The sequence below is a fragment of the Nothoprocta perdicaria genome, unplaced genomic scaffold (genome assembly GCF_003342845.1).
Source record: "Nothoprocta perdicaria isolate Ctin4 unplaced genomic scaffold, notPer1 scaffold_21, whole genome shotgun sequence".
Taxonomy (NCBI): domain Eukaryota; kingdom Metazoa; phylum Chordata; class Aves; order Tinamiformes; family Tinamidae; genus Nothoprocta; species Nothoprocta perdicaria.
In genome coordinates, this window is record NW_020455316.1 from 2,030,819 (window position 1) to 2,052,562 (window position 21,744).

At 41.5% G+C, this 21,744-nt stretch overlaps 2 protein-coding genes across 2 annotated transcripts in view; both read left to right on the top strand.

Annotated features, from left to right (window-relative positions):
- Positions 1–20,853, top strand: part of MDN1 (midasin AAA ATPase 1) — an 86,094-nt gene extending 65,241 nt beyond the window's left edge. The window contains exons 79-102 of the mRNA XM_026038400.1: positions 225–710; positions 1,185–1,411; positions 2,194–2,340; positions 2,560–2,735; positions 3,095–3,256; positions 3,738–3,875; positions 4,880–5,021; positions 5,490–5,662; positions 6,406–6,549; positions 7,377–7,515; positions 8,131–8,465; positions 8,751–8,912; positions 9,260–9,361; positions 9,531–9,732; positions 10,361–10,537; positions 11,919–12,076; positions 13,723–13,812; positions 14,720–14,835; positions 15,407–15,581; positions 15,963–16,036; positions 16,137–16,251; positions 17,477–17,540; positions 18,340–18,482; positions 19,873–20,853. Coding sequence (XP_025894185.1) covers positions 225–710; positions 1,185–1,411; positions 2,194–2,340; positions 2,560–2,735; positions 3,095–3,256; positions 3,738–3,875; positions 4,880–5,021; positions 5,490–5,662; positions 6,406–6,549; positions 7,377–7,515; positions 8,131–8,465; positions 8,751–8,912; positions 9,260–9,361; positions 9,531–9,732; positions 10,361–10,537; positions 11,919–12,076; positions 13,723–13,812; positions 14,720–14,835; positions 15,407–15,581; positions 15,963–16,036; positions 16,137–16,251; positions 17,477–17,540; positions 18,340–18,482; positions 19,873–20,061 — 4,036 coding nt within the window. The 3' untranslated portion in view covers positions 20,062–20,853. The remainder of the gene's footprint in view (positions 1–224; positions 711–1,184; positions 1,412–2,193; positions 2,341–2,559; positions 2,736–3,094; positions 3,257–3,737; positions 3,876–4,879; positions 5,022–5,489; positions 5,663–6,405; positions 6,550–7,376; positions 7,516–8,130; positions 8,466–8,750; positions 8,913–9,259; positions 9,362–9,530; positions 9,733–10,360; positions 10,538–11,918; positions 12,077–13,722; positions 13,813–14,719; positions 14,836–15,406; positions 15,582–15,962; positions 16,037–16,136; positions 16,252–17,476; positions 17,541–18,339; positions 18,483–19,872) is intronic.
- Positions 20,196–21,744, top strand: part of LYRM2 (LYR motif containing 2) — a 3,298-nt gene continuing 1,749 nt past the window's right edge. Inside the window, exon 1 of the mRNA XM_026038401.1 lies at positions 20,196–20,280. Within this exon, the coding sequence (XP_025894186.1) occupies positions 20,196–20,280 (85 nt within the window). The remainder of the gene's footprint in view (positions 20,281–21,744) is intronic.

Consider the following 21,744-nt stretch of genomic DNA (forward strand, 5'->3'; position numbering starts at 1 on the left):
CAATTGGAGATTTTGTAAATGTAAAGTTTATTTTAGAACAGGGAATGTTTAAAGAAAATCCTTACGCTTGCAGGAATATTGAAAGTTATTAAGGCACTTAGTTGCACTGCTTTGACTTTTATTGCTCATCAGATTGCTCATTAGAAGTTTGCACTTCTAAAGGAGACGTMTAATGTAAATCTCAGTTGGATTTATGTAACTCTCCCTCCTTTGTTGCTGACCAGGAACCTCCTGAGCTGCATACAAGAGATCGATTCCAGGTTGACGGCTGACCGAGACTACAGCGTCGCGCTTCCTCCTCAGGACAATTTCCAGCAGTGGACTGACAGACTGCAGCAACTTTCCATGCAGTGTGTGATGGTGCTTGAGGAGCTCTCTTGGTTCATACAATGCTGCCCAAAAGAACAGTCAATGAAATGCAGTGATACTGAAAGGACTGATGGCAAAACAGACCTTGTTCAGAGTACAGGCCCTGAGCAGACCTTGGGAAGTGTTTTTATGGGGATACCTGACCGAATTCCCGCAGAGTTAAAATACCCATCTCCAGTAACAGCAGAGCAACTGCCTCCTGGGTGCAAGATGCAACATCGGGATCAGTTATGGCTGCAGCTAGCTACACAACTGACTGCGATGCTGGCAAATGTGAGGGCAATAAAAGCAGATGTGGACAAAATAAGACAACAGTCATTTGAAACCTTATTTTATTCCTGGTAAGTTGTGTCTGTGTAAAACAACTTTTTAAACTATATGTTCATTTAAGATGCGTAAAGTCATCTTGAAAATGTTTGCCTTCATRTATCTTCAAAGAGGCTGTTCAAATGCTCTTTTCCTTTCAAAATGCAGTCTGGCTTTTCAAGTGAATGCATTTCCCTAATCCCCTGACAAGTTGGACAGAAATTGGTCCATCTGAGCTTCTCAGTATTTGCTTTATTCTCCTAGAATTTCATCCTTGTAGCTCCTTATTTATTGTATMAGGATGAGAATTTCAAATGTAAAAATCCTCTTGTTTTTAAGGTCAATAGCTTGTAAAGACCAAAAAATACACACTTTTTTACTATAGCATTCACACTGACTGAAAATTACACTTGTGCTTAATGTCAAGTTTTTATTTGGTAAGTTTCAGATGAAGATATTAAGTTGAAGTGTACTTTCTTCTCTTGACATTATSATATTTCTTGTTACAGGAAAGATTTTGAGGTCTGTACGTCAGCTTTGAAATGTTTGCTCGAAGTCTCAACTCAGTTRCAGGACATAGAGTCTCTATTTCTTCCAAATGGAGAAGGCAGGCAAGTTGCAAATCAGATGGCACTAATCAAGAGCCTGAGGTATATCCAAGAGGAGGTTAATAAAACATCTACAGACTTCGAAGCCTGGAGAACACAGCTTCTTAATTCTATGTCAAATAGTGATGGTAAGGACATTTCTTCTCCAATTTTGCATTTTAAATAAGAACAAAGAATTCACTATCTTGGTCAGTACAGAAGATGTGCTGTGTGTTGCATCTGATGTCCAAAACCACTCAAGATGAAATTCAAAGTTGCCGAGTTTCGTCCATGGTTAAATTGTGCCATAGTATTTTTCTCCTTTAGTCACTGTTCATGACAGATCTTAGACTGGAGTGGGGTGTCACAATTAGCAAGAGCACTTCAGTCGAACTCTGTAGCAAAGATTGCACAGTATTGTGGATATTTCYTCTCACTGAGTACTAATACTGGAGAAAATATAAAAGTTGAGTATTGATATGTATTTTTGATTGGTAAGTATTACTAYGGACATTTTGACAAGTTCCTTTCTGTTGAGGACCAGAGCACAGAGCTACTGAGAAATGAGTATACTTAGCTAACATTTGAGCTAAGATTCCCTTATCACTGCTGTTTAAATTCAGGCTAAATGATACTGTTCAAAATCTTCCCAGACTCTGTGTCATGACCCATTCTATTCCTGATATAATAACTAATCATAGTATGGTTATTTCAGGAGCAAATTTGAAAACTGTGAGTGAGGATCCTTCATGTTYAATGAAACTTTTTGAGTTTCTTCGTATGTCATGTGTCTTTGCAAGCCATGTAGTTGAACACATACAAGAGACTAGTTTCTTCAGCATGTAAAGTAATGTTTATTGCTTGGGGAAAAGAAAGTGACCTGTAATTTAATGTGTTTCTGAGTAAAACTGCTTGTGTTGTGGTTCAAAAGGGAATCAAGAGTCAGATGAAGAGTTTGYGGAGCACTTCTCAGCACAAGCTGAAACCGTTATCCATGCTGTTCTGTATGCCATCCAGTGCTTGGTAGAGAGAAAACAGGAGGCTGGAAAAGAGGAAGAAAAATCTGCAGAGGAAAATRGTAAGTCTATGCATTTAGTCAAGGGGAAATGAGAGTTTAAGCTGTGCACCCCTAAAAACACCTTGTATCATGCAGCTGGAATGATAGTACTCAAGAAGATTGCCATTTTGATAGGAGCTGTCCATGTAAACAGATAGGATGGAAATTTATAGTTTTTCTTGCTTAAGTTCTTTTTAGAACATCTAATTTGATTTCATTTGTTTTTCTGTGTTGTAATAGGTGATGATGCAGCCTCATTTGAAAGGCTTAAAGAAGGACACTTAACTAAGCTTTTGGATGAAGATCTCTCTGCTGATTTGGATGCTTTGCATGTGCAGAAAATAATTTCAGCTGTTTCAGAGCTCTTGGAGAACCTGAAATCTTACAGGGAAGATTACACCTCAGATAAACAGAAGGTAAAACTGCCCTTCCTAAAAGTTTTTGACTTTAAAGTCTCAAATGTTTTAGCTGTGAACCTGGGCAGTTAAACGTGCAGTGCTTTTCTTTTACTATCTGAACTACAGAGGTTATAAAAATTATTGCCAAATGTAGATACTATTCTTAAATGAAAAGCAGATATACCTGTAGAAAGAGGGGAAAGGTTTTGTTTTTGTGAAATGGGAAAGCTAGAAGAGGGCTTTGGGAACTTCGGAAATTATAACTAAAGGTGCCATTATTCTTGGTTTGAGCAACGGTTTTCAGTCTGTTATCACCCTCTGACCTGTCTCAGTATGTACATGACTGTTTGACAGCTTTTCTTTTGTTTGAACTGCAGCTCTTCAACCAGTGCTGCTACCTCCTTGTGCGTCTAAAGCCCATGCTGTGCAAGTATTCAGAGCTTACCCTCTTCTACCTCACAGTTTCACTGGCATCACACAGGGGTGCTGGAAAATTGCTTTCTGTTCTGACGAGCGTATTTACTGAGCTTGCCCAGAAGGTAAGTTAGCAGAAAGTAACAGTGGGTAGAGAGTAAGCATACATATACAGAAGTCTTAAGTAGAAAACTAAGCTAAAAGATGTACTTGATCTACTACAGAGAGCTCTAGTTAATAACTGTTGACATGTAAATATGTCCTTGTCACTTCTTGGTTACCTCCTTCAGTAGCATTATTGGTAGCTCACATAACTTGAAAGTGTGTTGTGGAAAACTGGTGTGGGCACCAGTGCAAGATATGACTATTTTGAAACTTTTTTTTCTTTTTTCATTGTTCTAAAGAACCACCTCCCCTCTAGGTAGCATTAAAGCTTGTGCAAATTTCAGTCTTTCTGGGGAGAGATGTTACAGAAAGAAGCCCAGTGTTTTAAAGTGGAGGAAGAAGATTTTAGGTGTAATAGCACCTTATAGAATGTTCTTGATCATCAAAAAAATACATATTTTTTTCCTGGCATTGAGTTTGAAAGCTTGTTTGCCTTTGTAGGGATTTTGTCTGCCAAAAGAATTACTCGAGGATGAAGCAGGAGAAGGAGCAACACAGTTTMATGATTCTGAGGATTGTGGTATTGGAGATGGGGAAGGCAAGAAGGATGTGAGTGACAAAATAGAAAGTGAAGACCAGGTAAGAACGTTTTGGTTTGATTCAAATAAAACTGAGACTAAATAAAGTATGTGCCAAGGAAAAGCTGCTTGTTAYTTAGAAAAAAAAATGATTACTGGCATTAGTGGTTTATATCCTGATGTTTGTAACAGTAAGTGCAGCGTTTTTAGCTGTATTGTTGGATACTATTTTTTTTTAACCTGAGTCACACCTTTAGTTGCTGCACAGACAAAAGTAAATTAAGCTGGCTTTGTGTCACTTTTGGAGACCAGTTTAGTCATTTAAAAGGATGAATATTATTTTTAAAAAAGTCTGATGTTAAGGAGGCATGTGTAAAGTAATGTAAAACATGAGGCTTTAGCTGGTTTAGCAGTTTGATTGGAAAAGACACATTTGGGCAGAGAGTTCGTGTGCAGAAGCAGCACAGGGGAGTTCAGAGGATTCATCTAGACCTCGAGGACCAGGAAGCTGTAGCAGTGACAGTGTAAAGGTACCTGCAGTGACTTCYGTGGAGCTGCCCCAAATTGAGAAAGCTAATGGGAGGCCCAGGGCAGTTGGTCTGGCTCTGAGCTCGCCTCTAAACACTTGCTGCAGTTACTCGCACATCCATTCTACTCTGTTTTCAATGCTGGTGTTTGCCTGCAGGAGATGAGGAGCTGTGTCTCTAAAATGGCCTGAAGACAACATTCAGATAACCTTTCCACAGGTTGTAGTTGGGCTACCCATTCTTACCATTTTTAAGGTCTTCTCACTGAGAAGACAGATGCTACTCTTGAACAGATGTGATAGTATATACTTTAGCTCAGCTTCATGAAAACAAAGCTTTACTTAAATTTGAAATCCATGTTCTGAATAACAAGATAGATTGAATATATTCAGATAAAAGCAACATGAAACTGCTTTCAGTCTCKTCTCTGGGTTGACTTTTTTCTTTGYGTCCAAGGCTATAAATACGTGAGTGGTACATTAAGCTTTCATAGCCAGGCAAGATGCTCAGTGACTTTYGATTTTTATCAACAATTCAGGTAGAAGACACCTATCAAAAGGGCAAAGAGAAGGAAAAAGAGGACCCAGATTCCAAACCAGACATTGAAGGGGAAGACAATGCAATTGAAATGTCAGAGGACTTTGAAGGGAAAATGCATGATGGAGAACAAGAGAAAAAAGGTTTGGCTTTTCCACTAGGGCTGACTCGTAAGAAATAAAATAAATTAATCCAATCCTAAATTCATCTGCTCAAGAAGAGAGATATTCCAAAAACTAGTAAATAGATAAGCAGAAGGGAGCTTTGTCTTTCTCCTCCTAGTAATGCCAGAACAATCAAGGAGGGAGAAGGATAAGGAATGGAGAGTTAAGCCTTCCAAGTTTGGCACCTGATATCTGTTAGTTTGAGAGAGAGAGTGTATTTTGTATATCAGTATGTCCAGCAGAACAGTTTAAATGATATAGTTAGGCTCATATTTTTCGGGGTGCATGTGTGTATCTTCTTCCCTGTTTCTATTGACTCCATAGGGTGATGAGTTTAATTTAAAATGTTAAGGAACAGGGTTGCTAGTTTGTTTCTGAAGTTAACCAAAAGAAAAAGCTCTATTTCTCCTTGCTGAAACATGTTCTGAGCTCTCGTGTTGTACACAGATGATGATGAAAAATCAGATGAAGAGGAGGAGCTGGATAAGCAGATGGGAAACCTTGATAATGCTGAAACTGATGATAAACTGAATGAGAGGCTGTGGGGGGATGAAGATGAAGAGGATGATGATGAAGATGCCAGTAGTAAAACAGAAGAAACTGGACCTGGAATGGATGAGGTAAAGAAGAGAGGAGTGGGAGAACGGTATCTGAGGAAATAAACATCAACTTGATATGACTCAGATCAGGAGTCTGGATGTAGGCTGTGGTTTTGCTGGTTTGCTGGTTTTGAGAGGGAACTCTGTGCTTCTTTGTGTATCTGTTCACCTGCTTTGCCATTCTGTGAGCCAGTTTTGCTCAACACATTAGTTTAAAAATGAAACAACTCTAGATCATCATCTAGATCATTTAGATCATCTAGATCATCTAGGTCATCAGCTTGAGAAAAAGTCTAATGCGCATCAGAGCTGGGRCGGTGTAAATATCAGCAAAGGGAAAAGGCAGGAGCAGGGAAAGGAGAAAACACGGAGGGCAAGTGACCAGATTAACTAGTCACCACTTCCCTGTAAGCAGTTGGGGCAGGAGAGCAGCTGTAATTTATATGAGCTGGGGTTTTCCATGGAAATCGGGATGCTGATTTTTCCCCTCTGAGCCATTTGCTTTCCTCAGATGCAAACTGTGTCTCTGCGAAGTGTCTGGGCTAGTAGTGGGTTGTAAGTTTGTGTAGTTTTCTGTATTGACTCTGATAATTATAAACTGTTCTCAGAGGGTACTGTTCTGAGTAGCAGGCTCTTGGTCTTGAGTAATTTTTGTATATCCTAAGGTTTTTTTTTTTTTTTTCCTGTAGAAGATGCTAAGCCCTGCTACTAATGCTTTGAAAATGTAACGTATTTGAGTTTCTTTTGGATTTGTTTGCGAATAGGAGGATTCGGAGCTTGTTGCAAAAGATGATAATTTGGGTGCAGGAAATAAGGATGATAAAAAACAATTTCCCAAGGATGAAGAAAAAGAGAAACGTACAGAGGACAGTGGAAACAAAGAGGAAATCCATGAGCAAATTGATGAGGTAAAAAAGATTTGGAATAATGTATCTCACTTAAACCGTATCTTGTTGCTTACCTGATGTTTCCCTGAGAATTCAGAGTCTTTAATACCAAGGCATGTTCAGAAAAGTTAATTTCAGGGACAAGAGTTAACCATATCATACCTAATGTATTGTAGATACCTTTATCTATAGATGTCTTTCACCAATACATAATTCACMAATAATTTTGGTTTGCATTAGTCTAAATTAGTCCTGGCTGTCAGAACAGGCTTTGCACTGAATTGATGTTTTGATGAACCCACCAGGAAATTCTTGTTCTGTTGTCTGTAGTGGCTCTCTCAGGCTAGCAGGACTCGTCCCAAAGTCTGATTATAGTTTGCTGAAGGATCTGCTTAGTGTGGAAGAGCACAGCTGTGAAAATACTTCAAAGAACRCATTAAATGCATGTTGTATCTGCTCATACCCATAACACTGCATACCCCTAAAAGTGGGGTCTTGTCTATTCCTAAGAAGGGCTTTTCCAAAAATCTTCCAGCACCATGGGCTAGACACTGGGTGTGCATGATTTTGGGTGGCAGTCAAGACTTGAAGTTGTGAAGACTGTATTTTAAAACATAAAACGTCCTGTTTTGAAGAAATACAGATTTATTTAAGTCTTTTTCCAAATGAATCAATGCATGAGGATGTGCACTGTAGGAAATTCTTTAACTGATCTGAATATAATGTATCCAGTACCTTCGTGTCCTARAGAATGAAGTATCAGTATCTTATTTCTCTCCTTCTTCCTACAGTTTTCCTGCCACTTATTTGTCTGTGCTATTTTTTTTTACTCATTTCATTGCTTACAGAGTGAATATGATGAGAATGAAATAGATCCTTATCATGGCCAGCAAGAAAAGCAGCCTGAGGTTGAACCTTTGGACCTTCCTGATGACTTCAACCTGGAGAGCGATGAGAAGAGTGATGATGAGGAGAAAGAGGGTGAAGGTACAGCTGCCAATCGCACTGCGGGTTTCCAGTGGAAAGCCACATGGGGATATAGGGAGGAAATGGTTGGATAAAGAGCTCCCTTATTAAAATAAGAATACCACCACCACTACCTTTTTATTTTGTGTAATAGAAGTCTGCCGTTTTAATTTCTGTATTTTGGCATTAGATAGCAAGAGGTGTTGGTGAGGTCCCTTCCGACCCCTTTTCTTCCCTTCACACATGTTGTAGAGTAGACTTTCCTATGGCATCCATATGAGGCACCTTAACTTATGCTAGAAGCTCATCATTTCGTTCTCGATTTTTCATTTTTTATTACTCTTCAATGATATTTACAAGCTTTTGTACTTAAAATCAACCTAATATCAAGAAATAAGGTAAAAGGAAATTATCAGGAATACATGCTGCTACATTGTTAGCTATGCTGTGGCTCTTAAAGAAATCTTATTTTTTCTTAAAGAAAATACCTGCTGTAGAAAACCAGATCATCTCTTTCCTCTGTAAGGCTTTTTGTTTGTTTGGAGCGGGGAGGGGGTCAGGTTTGTTCCAGGTACCTGTAATATTCATTGTCTCTATATTATACTGAATTACTCTTCCGATTTCTGCATTCAGAAGAAGAGAATGCTTTTGAAATAGATGAGAAACCTCCAGGTGTAAATGAGACAGAGAATACAGAAGATGAGAATGGAGAGGATCGTGGTGAGGATCATGGTGATACAGGTGGAGAAGATCAAGATGCGGAGCCGGCTGAAGAAGGCGCTTCTGAAGATAAAGAGGAAAAGGAAGATGGAGGGGAGAAGGATGGTGACAGTCAGGATGGAAGTATGGAAAACGCTGAGGCAGATGAAGAGCAGGAGGAGTCACAACCACCTGCTGAGGAAAAGAAAGAATCTGCTGATGATGAGAAAGAGAAGGGGATTCCCACTGATGACCAAGGCCTTCAACCTCAGGTAGAAAACAATAAATAAGTCTGTATTATTTTTCCGTGTGAGAGGCTTAAGAATTTGATGTAGTCTATAATGGTTTGAGACTAAATATGTGGGATATTAATGAGATTCTCCGTCAGATAACAGATTTGTTTACTATCAACTGGTATATTTTTGTCATCCATATTGTTTCYACTTTGTTATACTTTTAAAAGTATGTATAAACTACATAAAAGTATGTATAAATAGTATAAACTTTAAAAAAGGTTACTCTATAACCTTTTTTAACATAACCTTATGATGTTTCAGAAGGAGGAGGATGAAGATATTTCAGAGAAGGATGAGCCGATCCCCGAGTCTGAAGAACGAATGGAGCATGAAACACAAGGGCAGACTGGGCAAGAAAACCTGCAGAGTGACAGTGCTGTTGAGCTGGCTGGAGAGGCTTCCGAGAGAGATCAGTCTAAGGAGGTAAACTCCAGGAAGTGTCCTAAGCAGAAATGCTAGACCTTGGCAGTAGGCTTTCCAAATGTTACTAAGAACTGATACGGGTTTTTTAAAAACTTAGTCTCAAATTCACTTGTAAAATTGAAGATCATGTGGATGCTTTCCCAGGAGTGAAGTATGGTGAGTAACTCAGTGTGGTGAGTTTAGGCTAGCTCTAAAGCAGCAGTATTTCTTGTCTGCCTTCCACAAGAACATAATGCTGCAGTAATGAGCCACTTCCGTTCAGATTGTAAATCAACACAGCGTTTCAGTTCAATTTCTGAGATTTGGTTACAGATGCAATTACAGTTGCAGTTCTTGTTGTGTCTCAGGAATACGGAAGTGGAGCGGCTAGCGCGAATCAGTCGGAAGGCCATGAGTCCACCCGCATGGCCCGGATGGCTTCTGAGAAGCAAAGCAGAAAAAATACCCAGGTTCGTCGTTCTCCTTCAATATCTTAAGCTTAGTACAAAATTTGAATGGCTTAATAGTATAGAGCAAATGGGCAGGATTTGGCTCTATCCTGTTTGAATTCTTGCTCTTATCCGTGTCTGGCTGTGGCTCTCCTGGGAAGTTGAGGCTGTTGCTTTGTTCCTTTTGCAGAGTTTCAAGAGGAAGCCTGGGCGGGCAGACAACGAGCGCTCGGTGGGAGACCACAGCGATCGAGTCCACAAGCGGCTGAGAACCATCGAGGCCGGCAGCGAGGCCCCGCGGGATAGCCCCSAGCCGAGGCAGAACGTGGAGGAGGCTGAGGCCTTCGAGCACATCAAGCAGGGCTCCGAGCCCTACGATGCCCAGACCTATGGTAGGGGGCAGTTGCCAGGTGYAAGGAGTTGTCACCGCAGAAACAAGTCCCAAAGCTCCTGCTTAGCCACAGTGGTTTTTCCCGCACCCCTCCCCGTTTAACATTCTTGCTGTGGCTAAAGATGCAGCATCATTTCAGTACAGTAAATGCCACTGTTCAATAACCAGGTTCAAACTAATAAAATGATTTTCAAATATACTTCATTTGCTCATAAAGATGGAATTTTAGTCTGCTAAACCTCTTTAAAATCTTTTCTCTCCTAATCTCATTTACTTGGAAGACAAMATTGCTATCACACATGCAAAATATTCATGTTAATGTGAAAGGTTCCCCATTCTTTTTCAAGAAAATTGGCTCTTTAGAACCACTCATCTAATTTAAATTWAATTAATTAAATCCATTCCTGGATTGAATGTTAATTAAATTTGTCTATCTTGTACTCTCAAGGTTTTCAGAGCAATAGCTCACTGACTTAACATGGCATAAACAGCAAAAGATAAAATTGATGATAGACACAATAGCTCAGATAACCTTCACTAAAGTTGATYTGCAGTGACCTCAGAATGCAACGTTACCTGTAACATGACTGTTTGTCTTTCTCCTTAATTGTCTTCTCCTTTTTGTACAGATGTAGCTAGCAAGGATCAGGAAAAACCTTTTATGCCTCCTGAAGAAGAAAAGGAAGAGGGAGATCCTGAAAATGTACCAATGGAAACAGAAATGGAGAGTGATGAGGACATTAAAGCAGTAGATGCAGAAGAGTTGAAGCCAGAAACAAGGAAGTCTACAGCCACGAAAAAAAATGGTATGCTTATTTTAAAATTCCAAGTGCACACTCAGAAGTGTATCCGAATGTGTGCAGGTGTTTATATTCACAGGTAATGTGTTTATATGCGTTTTCTAAGATGTAAGTATCCATTCTTAATTATTTTTGCTAAGCTGATTGAAAGCAGTGTGACTTGCTGCGTTATCTCAAGTTTATGGTCTCTTTGTTTCACTGAAGAAATAAAAAGCAAATATCTTTCTCCTGTTAAGTATAATGCTAACAATTGGCATAGGGCAGTGCAGCCCAGTCTCAGCACAGCCTAACTTCTCTAGGCAACTTTTGACAAAGCATCAGGAGGTTGWGGAGCTGATCCGAATGCCATGAGGTGCAGCAACAGCATGGAAGGGTTGCTGCCTTGGTGCTTGCCTAAGTGGGAACAGAAGTAAAGAGACGTAAAAGAAACTCCTCAGAGGAAATGTGCAATAGATGTGGGTGGCTGGTGGATGAGAAGGCAGATGATCTGATTTGTCAGCCATGCAGCCACACAAACAAAATAAAATAARCTTTGTGTAAATAGACTTACGAGAATTGCCACACCAGGGTCTCATTTGAGGGAATCTGAGCTAGTGAAACTGTAGGCTGGMATTTTGAATCATTTTTCTTATCAAACAGTGTAACATGCCTGCAGAGAGGAGACAGGAAGGCAGTTTGTTTTGTTTTGTTTTTTTTAAAATGTGGGGTTGGACTAGATGACCTCTAGAGGTCCCTTCCAACCTTAACCATTTTGYGTGATTTCTAATAGTAGAAACGCTGTAAAATAATGTCTAGTTTACTCATTTGTTTTTAAAATAAATTCTGATTTACTGAAAGCCATTCCATAGCAGAAGTAGATTCTTCTCATTCAAGAGATAAGAAAATATATGTTTTTTTCAGTGTTCTCAAATTGTCATATACTTTATTTCTTAATTAGAATGAATAAGTGGCTTTAAAAATGTATTTTACATATGGAATTTTTAAGTGTTAGCTTTATTCACTAATACCTTTGTTCGTTATGCACTAAGGCTGGAAGAGAGAAAAACAGTTTGCCTGAGGAAAAAGCATAGCTGTTGTTAGGCATTGTAGGTTCTTATATTCACCTGTTCCTAAAGATGCTCTAAAGCTTATTCTTGCAGTTTATTATTTTGGAGTGTATGTGCTCTTTCTTTTCTGAAATATTTTTAGGTTGCATTACAAAGCACATGAATTGGTATAAAAGAGTTGAGAGTTCTCATTTTTAGATATATGCACATGTGGATATATATATATATATATACACCCATATATATATGTATGCCCATATACCTGTGTATATATGTGTACCCATACATATATAGGTGTCAGTGTGACCCCATGAGGTTAATGAAGAATTCTGTGGTTCTAGGATCAGGTGAAACGGAGTTGGAAATCCAGGCTTTTGAGTCTGAGGATGTCMATGACTCTGCTCCTGAAAACCCGCCGAATGTGACAGAGGAGAAGCCAGAGAGAAGCAAGGACTCCACCATCCACACGGCCCATCAGTTCCTGCTGGACACTCCCCAGGTAAGGGGAGCATCTCCTCGCAGTTACAGTCACAGGGACACTCGGTTTCAAGTGGCCTGGGACCATGAAACTGAACTGAATGTTTACAATTATTTTCATTAGACAACTCAGTAAAGACTCAGAAAGACGTTGTTGATGCCTTTTGTGCTGCTGACTGTTGAGAGCTGCTTTGCTCAAATGAAAGGGCTGAAAGATGCAAGAGCTGTTTTGCTCTGCTGGTCAAATGCCCGGGTGGAGGGAAAAGCCAAGGGCAAGAGYGTGGCCCGAGAGAGAAAGGAGTCAGGGTGGTGCAACAGCAATACCAGTGGACACTGTGGACAGGGAATTCTCCTCGCTTACTGTGCCACAGGACGCTGCAGGGAATGATGAACCCTGTCAAACACAGTTGTCGTAGCTTAGAAAATCTTAGTATTTCAAGGGACACTTAGAGTTTCCTGGATTGAACTGTTAGAGAGCTGTGAAAAAGCATGTTTTGTCATAAGCATTTTTAACATGTAGGGAGCTGATGGTGGATTACTAATTGATGAAATAAGTCATCTTTGTGTGAAATAAGGGTCTGTGTTAGAAATGCACAAATTTCCAGTTACATCGCTGTGTCCTGAGAACTTGCTTTGAGGGAAGGAGTACGTGCCAGGTGCCTGCTGCTTCCCTCCTAATGCAAAAAGGTCTGTTAAGTGAGAGGGGGCTCTAATGCTGCAGTGAGAATAACCTGGCGCTTCCCCAGAGCTGATACGGAAAACCAGGGCAGGCACCGACCAGATCCAGCAGCTTGCGATGATTAATGGGGAAGGGGAGCCCTTGCAGCAGCCGTGGAGGGGGAAAACCTCACGAAGGAGAAAAGGGCAAGTTCTCATCTCAGAGCAAGCGGGACGGAGCCCTCTGCATGTACAGAGAGCAGTGGGGCCCCCTCCTTACACCTGCAGCGGGTGTTCGGAGCCCTGCGGCTGCCTCCTGAGGGATGGGAAGTTGTTGGTACCGTTTAACTTGTGTTTGCAGGATTATTTAGGCTAACACGGTAAACCTGCAAGCTGTGCAGGCCACACGCTGCTGTTGCACTAGAGGGTGGTCTTGCAAGTTGCAGGATTGTCACTGCAAGTGCAGTAAGCTGAAGAGGTGTCATGTACCTGGGGTGTCCTTGTGCTGAAACTCTGGCCAAGCAGTGTTTGCTGGCAGGTAAAGAGGAAGGTGGCATTTGGTTCTCTAAGAGCTTCAGTGAGACTGTGAAATATATATATGTTAATTTATAGATTAATAATAAACATAAAAATCGAAACAGATTATATTTTGGAAGATACTAAATCRGTAGATAGTAGTAAGTAGCTTGATATTCATTAAAATCATATATTCATCACAAGGTAATTTTGAATCGATTATCCTTTGGTTCTGTGTTTGATTATTTTCAGTGCCTATATCGTAGAAATTCATAGCTTGTTGTGTCACAGATGCAGTTATCTGTAGAGAGGTGTTAACCCTTCTGYATGTGAACATTATTCAAAAATAGAGATATAGAATAAATCCATAAGTAGTTTTTTGTGTGTGTGGTTTTGTCTGAGAGAATGAGAACACTGTCTTTTGTACTTTATAATCTGCTAATGTTTAGGAACACAAGATGTATGCACTTACTTTACTCATAAATGCACTTTCAGCATGTTGTTAGGGACCCTGAAGAGCTGAGAAAAGAGCTTGAAAGGCAGCTGGAAGTCTGGCAAACACAGCAGCCTGGAAATCCGGATGAGGTTAGTGACCTCATTTTAACATGAAACTCTCGATAAATAAATCTTYGGTGCCTGTTTTTTCGTCTTACTTTCCTGCTGAAACATTGAGGAAACTGAGCAGACTGGAATCTAAACTTGAATTAGGGCCTTTTTCTTCTTTATTTATATTAACAATTTCTGGGGACAAGAAAAAAGATGCTATCCCTAAAGCAGAGCAGTGTTTTAGATGTTACTTTCAACACACTCTGTGCAATCTGCGTGTTGGTTGCTCTGCACTCATCCTGCAAATGATGTCCAAAACTTGCCCTTGCTTAGCTAGAAATACTTTCCTTGGCCCTGCCAAGTTGCTTCCCCTGTGAGTAAGTGTTGCCTGCAGTTAACAGGGTCAGAGACCACTGCCCCAAAATCGCATTGGGCACTGATGGAGTTTGAGCTAAATAACATCAGAACCAGAATCTGGTCTTAGATATTGGCTCTGACCRACCTAGCCATGACTCATGTTTGGAAATCATTCCTATAGGGAATGGACAGGATTRAGAATTATATTGCTAAAACATAATTAATTAATGTTGGGTTTGATGCCTGATGGAGAACCTTGCAGAGTTTATGGCTTGCCTTGCTGTAATACTATGAGCTGGTGGCCGTTACCAGATTTTCCCAAATCGGCAGCAATTATAAAGTTGCTCCATCTGCTCCTAGAGAAATGGCCACTGCTTGTTGCAGCTCTGTGGCAGCAAACTGAATGCTCCAAGTCTGCTGCCTGCACTCATGTTTCTGTCGAGCGCTCACAAAACTTCCTTGTAGTTTCACCTGGTAACTACTCATTTCTTCCCCCTTTGTACACTGAAGTTTACTTCTTCCAGGCTGTGCTTCCAGGTTGTTTTGTTCATTCCCATGTTTTTTCTTTCCCTGCTAACTGGTGCTCCAGGAGAAGGAGGCAGCAGAGCTGTGGCAGAGGTACTTGGTGCTGACGGCCCCGCTAGCGCAGCAGCTGTGTGAGCAGCTACGGCTCATCCTGGAGCCCACCCAGGCAGCCAAGCTGAAGTAAGTCGGGTCTTTCTGAGGCCTCTCGTCCTGCTAGGATCCCATTTKCAGAGCTTAATGGCTTCACAATGGGAGCTCCGTGTTATTTTTGCTTTACAGAAATTATTCCTGTTTGAAAATGAGTTCATTTTCCGTAGTGTTGACATATTTACATAGTAGTATTATGTAGTATTTACATAGTAGTAATGTAGTATTGAAATACTAAATTATTTTATAAAAGGCAAATATGATACAAATGTATACTTTATTCCTTCTGAGGAAACTTCCAGTCTTYTATTTTTCACTTTTGTGTAATACTAGTTAGATTGAAACTTGTGAACCACTTTTAAGTCAAAGGTAATGTTAAATGTCAAAATGTTTTATATTCTTTTTAGTAATAGTGATTTTGAAAAGGTCTAGACCCTACATAGGGGTGTGTTAGGTCTCCCGATTTAAGCACATAAAATTAAGAGCTCCTAAGAAATTCAAACTGCTGTCTTTAAATAGGAATAGGTATGTTGCTTTGTTTTTGTGTAGTTTGTTTGTTTTTATCTGTACCTTTCCTTCATCTTTTTCCCCCTCTTAACTTCAGAGGAGACTACCGAACGGGGAAGAGGCTGAACATGCGCAAGGTGATTCCCTACATCGCCAGTCAGTTCCGGAAGGACAAGATCTGGCTGCGCAGGACCAAGCCCAGCAAGCGGCAGTACCAGATCTGCCTGGCTATCGATGACTCCTCCAGCATGATAGACAATCACTCCAAGCAGGTAAAAACCAAGTAGGAAGGTGGAAGGAAAAGAACTACCCCGTGGTGATGAATTCTCTGTCAGCTGTTGACCTGTTTCATGCAGAAGTGGTAGTTAAAAAGCCTGACACTGGRGATTTTGGAGCAGTTATTTTCCTGGTTCGTGGGCTTTTAACTTGACAAAAGGCAGAAATTTGCTTAGTCCATGGGAGCATTAAATGCTATTTTGTTACAGCGCTCTTGCAGGCTTTTTTGCATAACTGTATTAGCAAGACAGATACGAAGTGTCTTCATTTATTTACTAGAGGGTGAAAAGGAAATGCAGTAATGTTTGGCGTACTCAACATGGCACCAAATAAAATCTGGCAAATCTTATTTTCTCTCTATTTTTTTTCTTTACTAGCTTGCCTATGAGTCTCTAGCAGTTATTGGAAATGCATTGACTCTTCTAGAAGTGGGACAAATTGCTGTGTGCAGGTGAGCTTATTTTAAAGGTGAACTTCTCTTTCCCCCTCCAAGATTTCAGAACAGATTATTCCTACTAGTTTCATACTACTATTTTTGTTTATTTTTTAAGCTTTGGAGAGACTGTCCAGCTGCTGCACCCATTCCATGAGCAGTTTGGTGACCAGTCGGGCACACGGATATTGCGCCTCTGCAAATTTCAGCAGAAGAAAACGAGGATAGCTCAGGTGAGCCAAGGTGCCTCTGGGGCTGCGGGGTTGCAGACGAGACAGCAGCAGCCTCCTGGCTTCAGGGTTGCCTGGTAAATTGAATTGGTGGTTTGCATTTCAGCTTTTGACTGCTGGCTAGATCACAGTGAGACAGAATGGTCAGTATCTTGTGAAACTAAGGAGTTTTGCTCACTTTTCTAGTCTGTATCATTTTAAAAGATTCAATTTTGTCTGTACAAGGTCTTAGCCTGTAGTGCAGGTGCAAGCTGCCGACGTTAGCTTTGTGCCCCAGTGCCAAATGCCATCAGTGTCTGTGGATTCAAGCASAGGGGGAGGAACTTTCATGTTCCACAAACATGTGGAACATGTTCCTTTCTTGTTTCACAAAACCACTTTCTGCAGTGACACTTTCTGGGCCTCTCTGAAACGTTCTTCTTTTAGGAAGTTTTTTCTTTGCACTCTTACCTTTCCAGACTTGCATTAGGAACTCCAGACAAGCACTGCAACCCGAGCATAGAGGCCTAGTCAGTATGTGCAGCACTATCAATCCTTGACAGCTAACAGAGAAAAGGCAGAGTTCCACAAATGTTATTTTTCKCTTTTAAAAAAATGTATTTTTTGCACTGTAAAGTTTTAATATTGGCCCCTGCTGCTAAAATTACGCATCTAAAATAGGTGTGTTGGGATGTTAATCTCAGTGAGCAACCTGTAAAGTGCTCTCCCCTGCTCATGTTGGTTTTCACCATGTTTTGGAACAGCYGGGACTCTGCAGAGGGCTGGAGGGCAAATACAGTGTGCCCTCAATATTAAACCTAACACTGGAGGCCCGAGGAGCCTGCCTCTCATCTYATAAATACTCAAATAGGGAGTGATTGACAGTTTACATCTCCTTAACTCTAATGATAAAGATATAACTACGTAGTCTGGTTGCAAGGGGAAGCCAAAAAGCTCAGCTTAGAACTAGGAGGTATATTTTTAAGTGAGGTTAAAGATCTGAAGAGTTTAGGGAGGTTTTGGTGGCTCCACCAGCACTGGAAAACTTGAAATCCAGATTGAAGTTAAAAAATAGTTATTAAAATTGAAGCAGGCATTAATGCAGGAAAGTGGAAAGACTTGTATCTGGGTAAATGGACAGACTAAACCACGTTGGCATTATAAAGAACACGCTTTAGTGTTTTAAAATACTACAATTATTATGTTTGATAATGATTGTATCCGCCTGCCTAACTTGCTTCCTCTGCAGTTTCTAGAGTCTTCAGCAGATATGTTTGCTGCCGCGCAGCACTTGTCTCCCAGCATTAACCCAGGTAAGCTGGGTTATTTTTATTATTTATTATAAACATCCAGGTTATTATTAACATCCAGGTTCGGGGCAACTGAGTTATTGCCCTGGTTCCAAGCAGCATCTTGCCCAAAAGATGCCTTCCACTGAGCGCTCACTTGCCTCAGGCTTTGGGTATTGCTTTCTTGGAAGGAATATTTCCTTGAAATTTAGCTCCAACCCCAGGAGCCCTCTGCTTCATATTTATCAGTAGTTCACTGAAATTCCCTTCAGKGCTTTTTAGGAAGGAGCATCTGCCTCGGGAAGGCACCAACGCYGGCCTCCTGGCGAAGCGCTGGCAGCGAAACGGCTGCTCCTGGGGAGCCGGCGCCTGYGCTGCCTTCAGCAGCTCTGCTTGGGGCTGGCTCGCCTGCGCCCGGGCCCGAGTGCCGCCTTCCCCGGGCCTCTGGGGCCTGCTTCCAGTTTAGCTTTATCCTGGAGCAGTCCTTTCGTGCACTGCGGGATCGCTCTGTGGCCAGGATAAGACCCTGACCCCATTGCTTCATTATTTTCCATGCCTTTCATGGTACAGTCAGAATATTTTTTTAGCTTAGTTTGCCCTCAGTGGTTGCACACAGTGGAAACGATTATTTTCCTTTATAGCTACCATATTAAATCACAGAGTTCTCTTTGATAAAGACTCTACTTGCTTTTGATGGCTTTTATGTAATACCTTCAAGATTTACAATGAATTATTCCACTTACTTTTGCAATCAAATACTAACTTCCTGGCACTTGAATGTTTAAAACTCAAATTTTAAACTTAAAATGTTTCCTGTGCTTAGAAACAGCCCAACTGCTCTTGATCGTGTCTGACGGAAGAGGCCTCTTCCTGGAAGGCAAGGAGCGGGTGACGGCAGCGGTGCGGGCAGCGCAGAGCGCCAACATCTTTGTCATTTTTGTGGTGTTGGACAACCCGAATTCCCGGGTGAGTGAACAACAGGGAAGTGCTCAGGTGCAGCGAGTGACAACTGATAGGAATCTTCTTGTCTTTGTGGTGCCYGGCAGCTATCTCGCATCTCTTGCAGAGGTCAAAGCTACTTAGCCCGGTTTCAGATTTTCCACAATGCCRGATCTTCTACCTTTGCTCCCTGCTCTGATGCTTATCCCCTTTTGTGGTGGAAAAAAGAATCAGCTTCCATGCTACAAATGTCCTGAATGGGAGCTCCTTTTTTCCTAATGTAATGGTTGTAGATTTGGCCACCAGAGAAGCAGCTGGCAGGCTGACAAGCTGCAAGTTTGAGAGCTGCTTTGTTCCTTCTCCATTTTGATCCCAAATGATCTCTTTTGGCAGCGGGTTCCTTTTGACCGGAGAGCAGGAGCTGATAGGAGAGTAAGCCTCAGGCAGAAAGGCCTCTCTGAGCTGTGTCGTGTCCGAGTTAGGGAAGTTGGACGGTGTGTTTGGCAGCTGGAAGGGAACCCAGCTCRGGTTGCACAGCTTGGGAAGCTGAACTGTCGGGAGCTTTTCAGCATTGTCAGTGCAGCCAGCAGGCAAAGCTGAGCTTTGTCTGGGTGTGCTCAGCACRGCAAAGCCTGCTAGGGGGAAAGCCAGTTGTGCAGTGCATGTTGTCGTCTTACCAWATTTATTATTTATTTTCCATAAGAAAACATAACTGCATGGTACTGAATATTTATTGTTGAAAATTTAGCACCTTGCCACCTGGAGAACTTAAAAAGTTCTGGTGAAATCCAGCTTATGCTGTCAGGTTAAAATTCTGAGCAGCAAAATGCAGTTTTCACAAGGGTTTATTTTGAAGTGCTACACTKATGAATTAAGAAGTTACTTTCCTAGCAGTACAGTCCGGGTTTAATCTGTTTTTGTCATTTGTAGTATTTGGTGAAATACTATACAATAATTTGATAATGAACCCTCTTGTATTCGGTCACTGCACAAACCTAAGTCAAAAATTCTTCATGGCTCAAAGTTTACAGATGAAAAGAAGTGTCAGCAAAAGGCATCAAATGTATTAAGGTAAAACAGTAACAGGAAACTCAAATTATACTGGGCTAAGATAAAATTTATTTATAGAACTTCATATTGCRAAAGTTTGGTCTCCTCTAGTCTGTATTTTTTTTTTTAAAGCACTTTTAAATAGAAGAGCAAAAGCATTTGTGTTCAGCTTTTGGTATCTGATTAGACCTGCAATTGAACCAGCATGTTTTCAATCTTAAAACTCTTTATTAACCCTCCTTTAACAAAGGAGTCATTTAAAAGTATTTGATGTAAAAAGATAAAGGATACCAAAGGCCAGTGAAGAAGGCATGCGGTTCAGTAGGCCCAGCAATCCAGCATTATTTATTTTTAATTTTTTTAACAGGATTCCATCTTGGACATTAAAGTTCCTATATTCAAAGGACCCGGAGAATTGCCTGAAATCAGATCCTACATGGAAGAATTCCCATTCCCCTTCTACATGATCCTTAGGGACGTGAACGCTCTCCCGGAAACGCTCAGCGATGCGCTCAGGCAGTGGTTCGAACTGGTGACCGCCTCGGAGACGTCGTAGACGCAAGTTAAATCACTGACTGCTGCCAGGTTGCTGAGATGCATGAAATGGCAATATGTGAAATGTTGATGTGAGTTCACAGGGTCTGACTGACGGGCAGTCACGTGCAGGCAGTCGGGCAGCCTGCGAACAACATGGTTCAGGTTGCGCTCTCCTGTTTCTCAGGAGCTTATGCAATGGTGAGACTGTSGTCTTCGATTCTCTATTCCTATAAACAGTGTAAAACTTCCCTCAAACTTCTCTTGTAATAATTTATTGCTTTTWAAAAGTATTTGTAACATTCACAGACGTAATTTTTTTTTTCCTACCACTGTCTATTGCAATAACAAAAATCAGTCTTGCTTCTGGAAAGGTGTTCTCTGTGTTGGGAGAACTGGAGCTGTTCTGCAGAAGCATCAGAAGTGATGAGCTTCCCACATGTGGCTGTGGCCTCTTTGGGAAGGAGAGGAACAGGGAAAAGCAGATGGTTTTACAGAACCAAGACCTAAGTGCTTGAATACTTGAAACTGTTCTCCAGTTAATTAATTATCCTCTTTAAACATCCTCTTGAATTATGGCAGTTMTTGTCTGATAATGTCAGCAGGGAGTCTTACAAAACATGCCATGATGCGCTCTGCCCTGTGTTAGCAAGTGACACTGTGAAGTTTGCCCCTCTGTCCGAGGCAGACATTGAGGGCCGTTTCATTAACCAGGTATTTTAAAGCTGGACATGATTTTTCATTGCAAAAAGAAATGCATCTTGTATTGTCTGTACTAATAAAGAGAGCTTCGTAATTACGAGGTCTGCTCTTTCACTTGATCCAAGTGTGAATAAATTGAAACAAGTTTGCCCACATGGAAGTGCTGTGCAATATCTGACTCTGCACAGSCATGACTTTTTTAATATACTTTTTTTTAATACATGGAATTACAGTGTGTGTAATTTCAAAGGCTGCCCTCCTCTTCTGAGGGTACRCCAGCTTGGAGTTTTTATTACGGGTTCACTCTTTTGTCTGAGCAGAAAAGGAACTAGCCAGTGARTATCTGTGGGAATGTTAACCTGTGTTTTAAACACCCTTAGTCYAAACCCTCTCTGAAGATTTCCTTTGCAGCGTGGGTGCAAGTTTGTTAGGAAAATAGCCTGGATCATGGATGTCTTCTCAAGGGTGTGGTGATTTTTTTGTTGGATTTTTTTGTTTTTCTTTTTTAATTTTTGCGGAGAGGGGTTCRGGGTGGAAAAATCACAGCTGAGCTAGGCCCAGCGCCAACAGCCTGAGCTAAACCAGGGGCCAGCAGGGCTGTTTCTCACGCTGTAGAGCTGAKGTTGGCTGCACTTAATCCATGGTAAGCAAACCCTGAAAGCTGCTGTGAGAACTTACCAGCTCCTCTGTCCCCTCTCCTCGGAATTTGTGTGTCTGCTGAAATACGCGGTGCTGCTGAGGAGTGCATCTGCATGRGGGAAGGTTAACGGGAGGGGGCTGTTCCGAGGAACTTCTCCAGCCCTTATTTGTACATTAAACTTCGCCTGAACAGCAGCAATGGGCGGCGGAAGGAGGCTCCGAGGGGCCGGAGCGCCGCGGCTGGTCCCGCGTCATGGCCGCCGCTCCGCCCGCCGCAGGAAATGGCGCCCGCCGCGTCATGGCCGCCCCGCCCGCCCGCCCGCCGCGTCATGGCCGCCCGCCGCGTCATGGCCGCCCGCCGCGT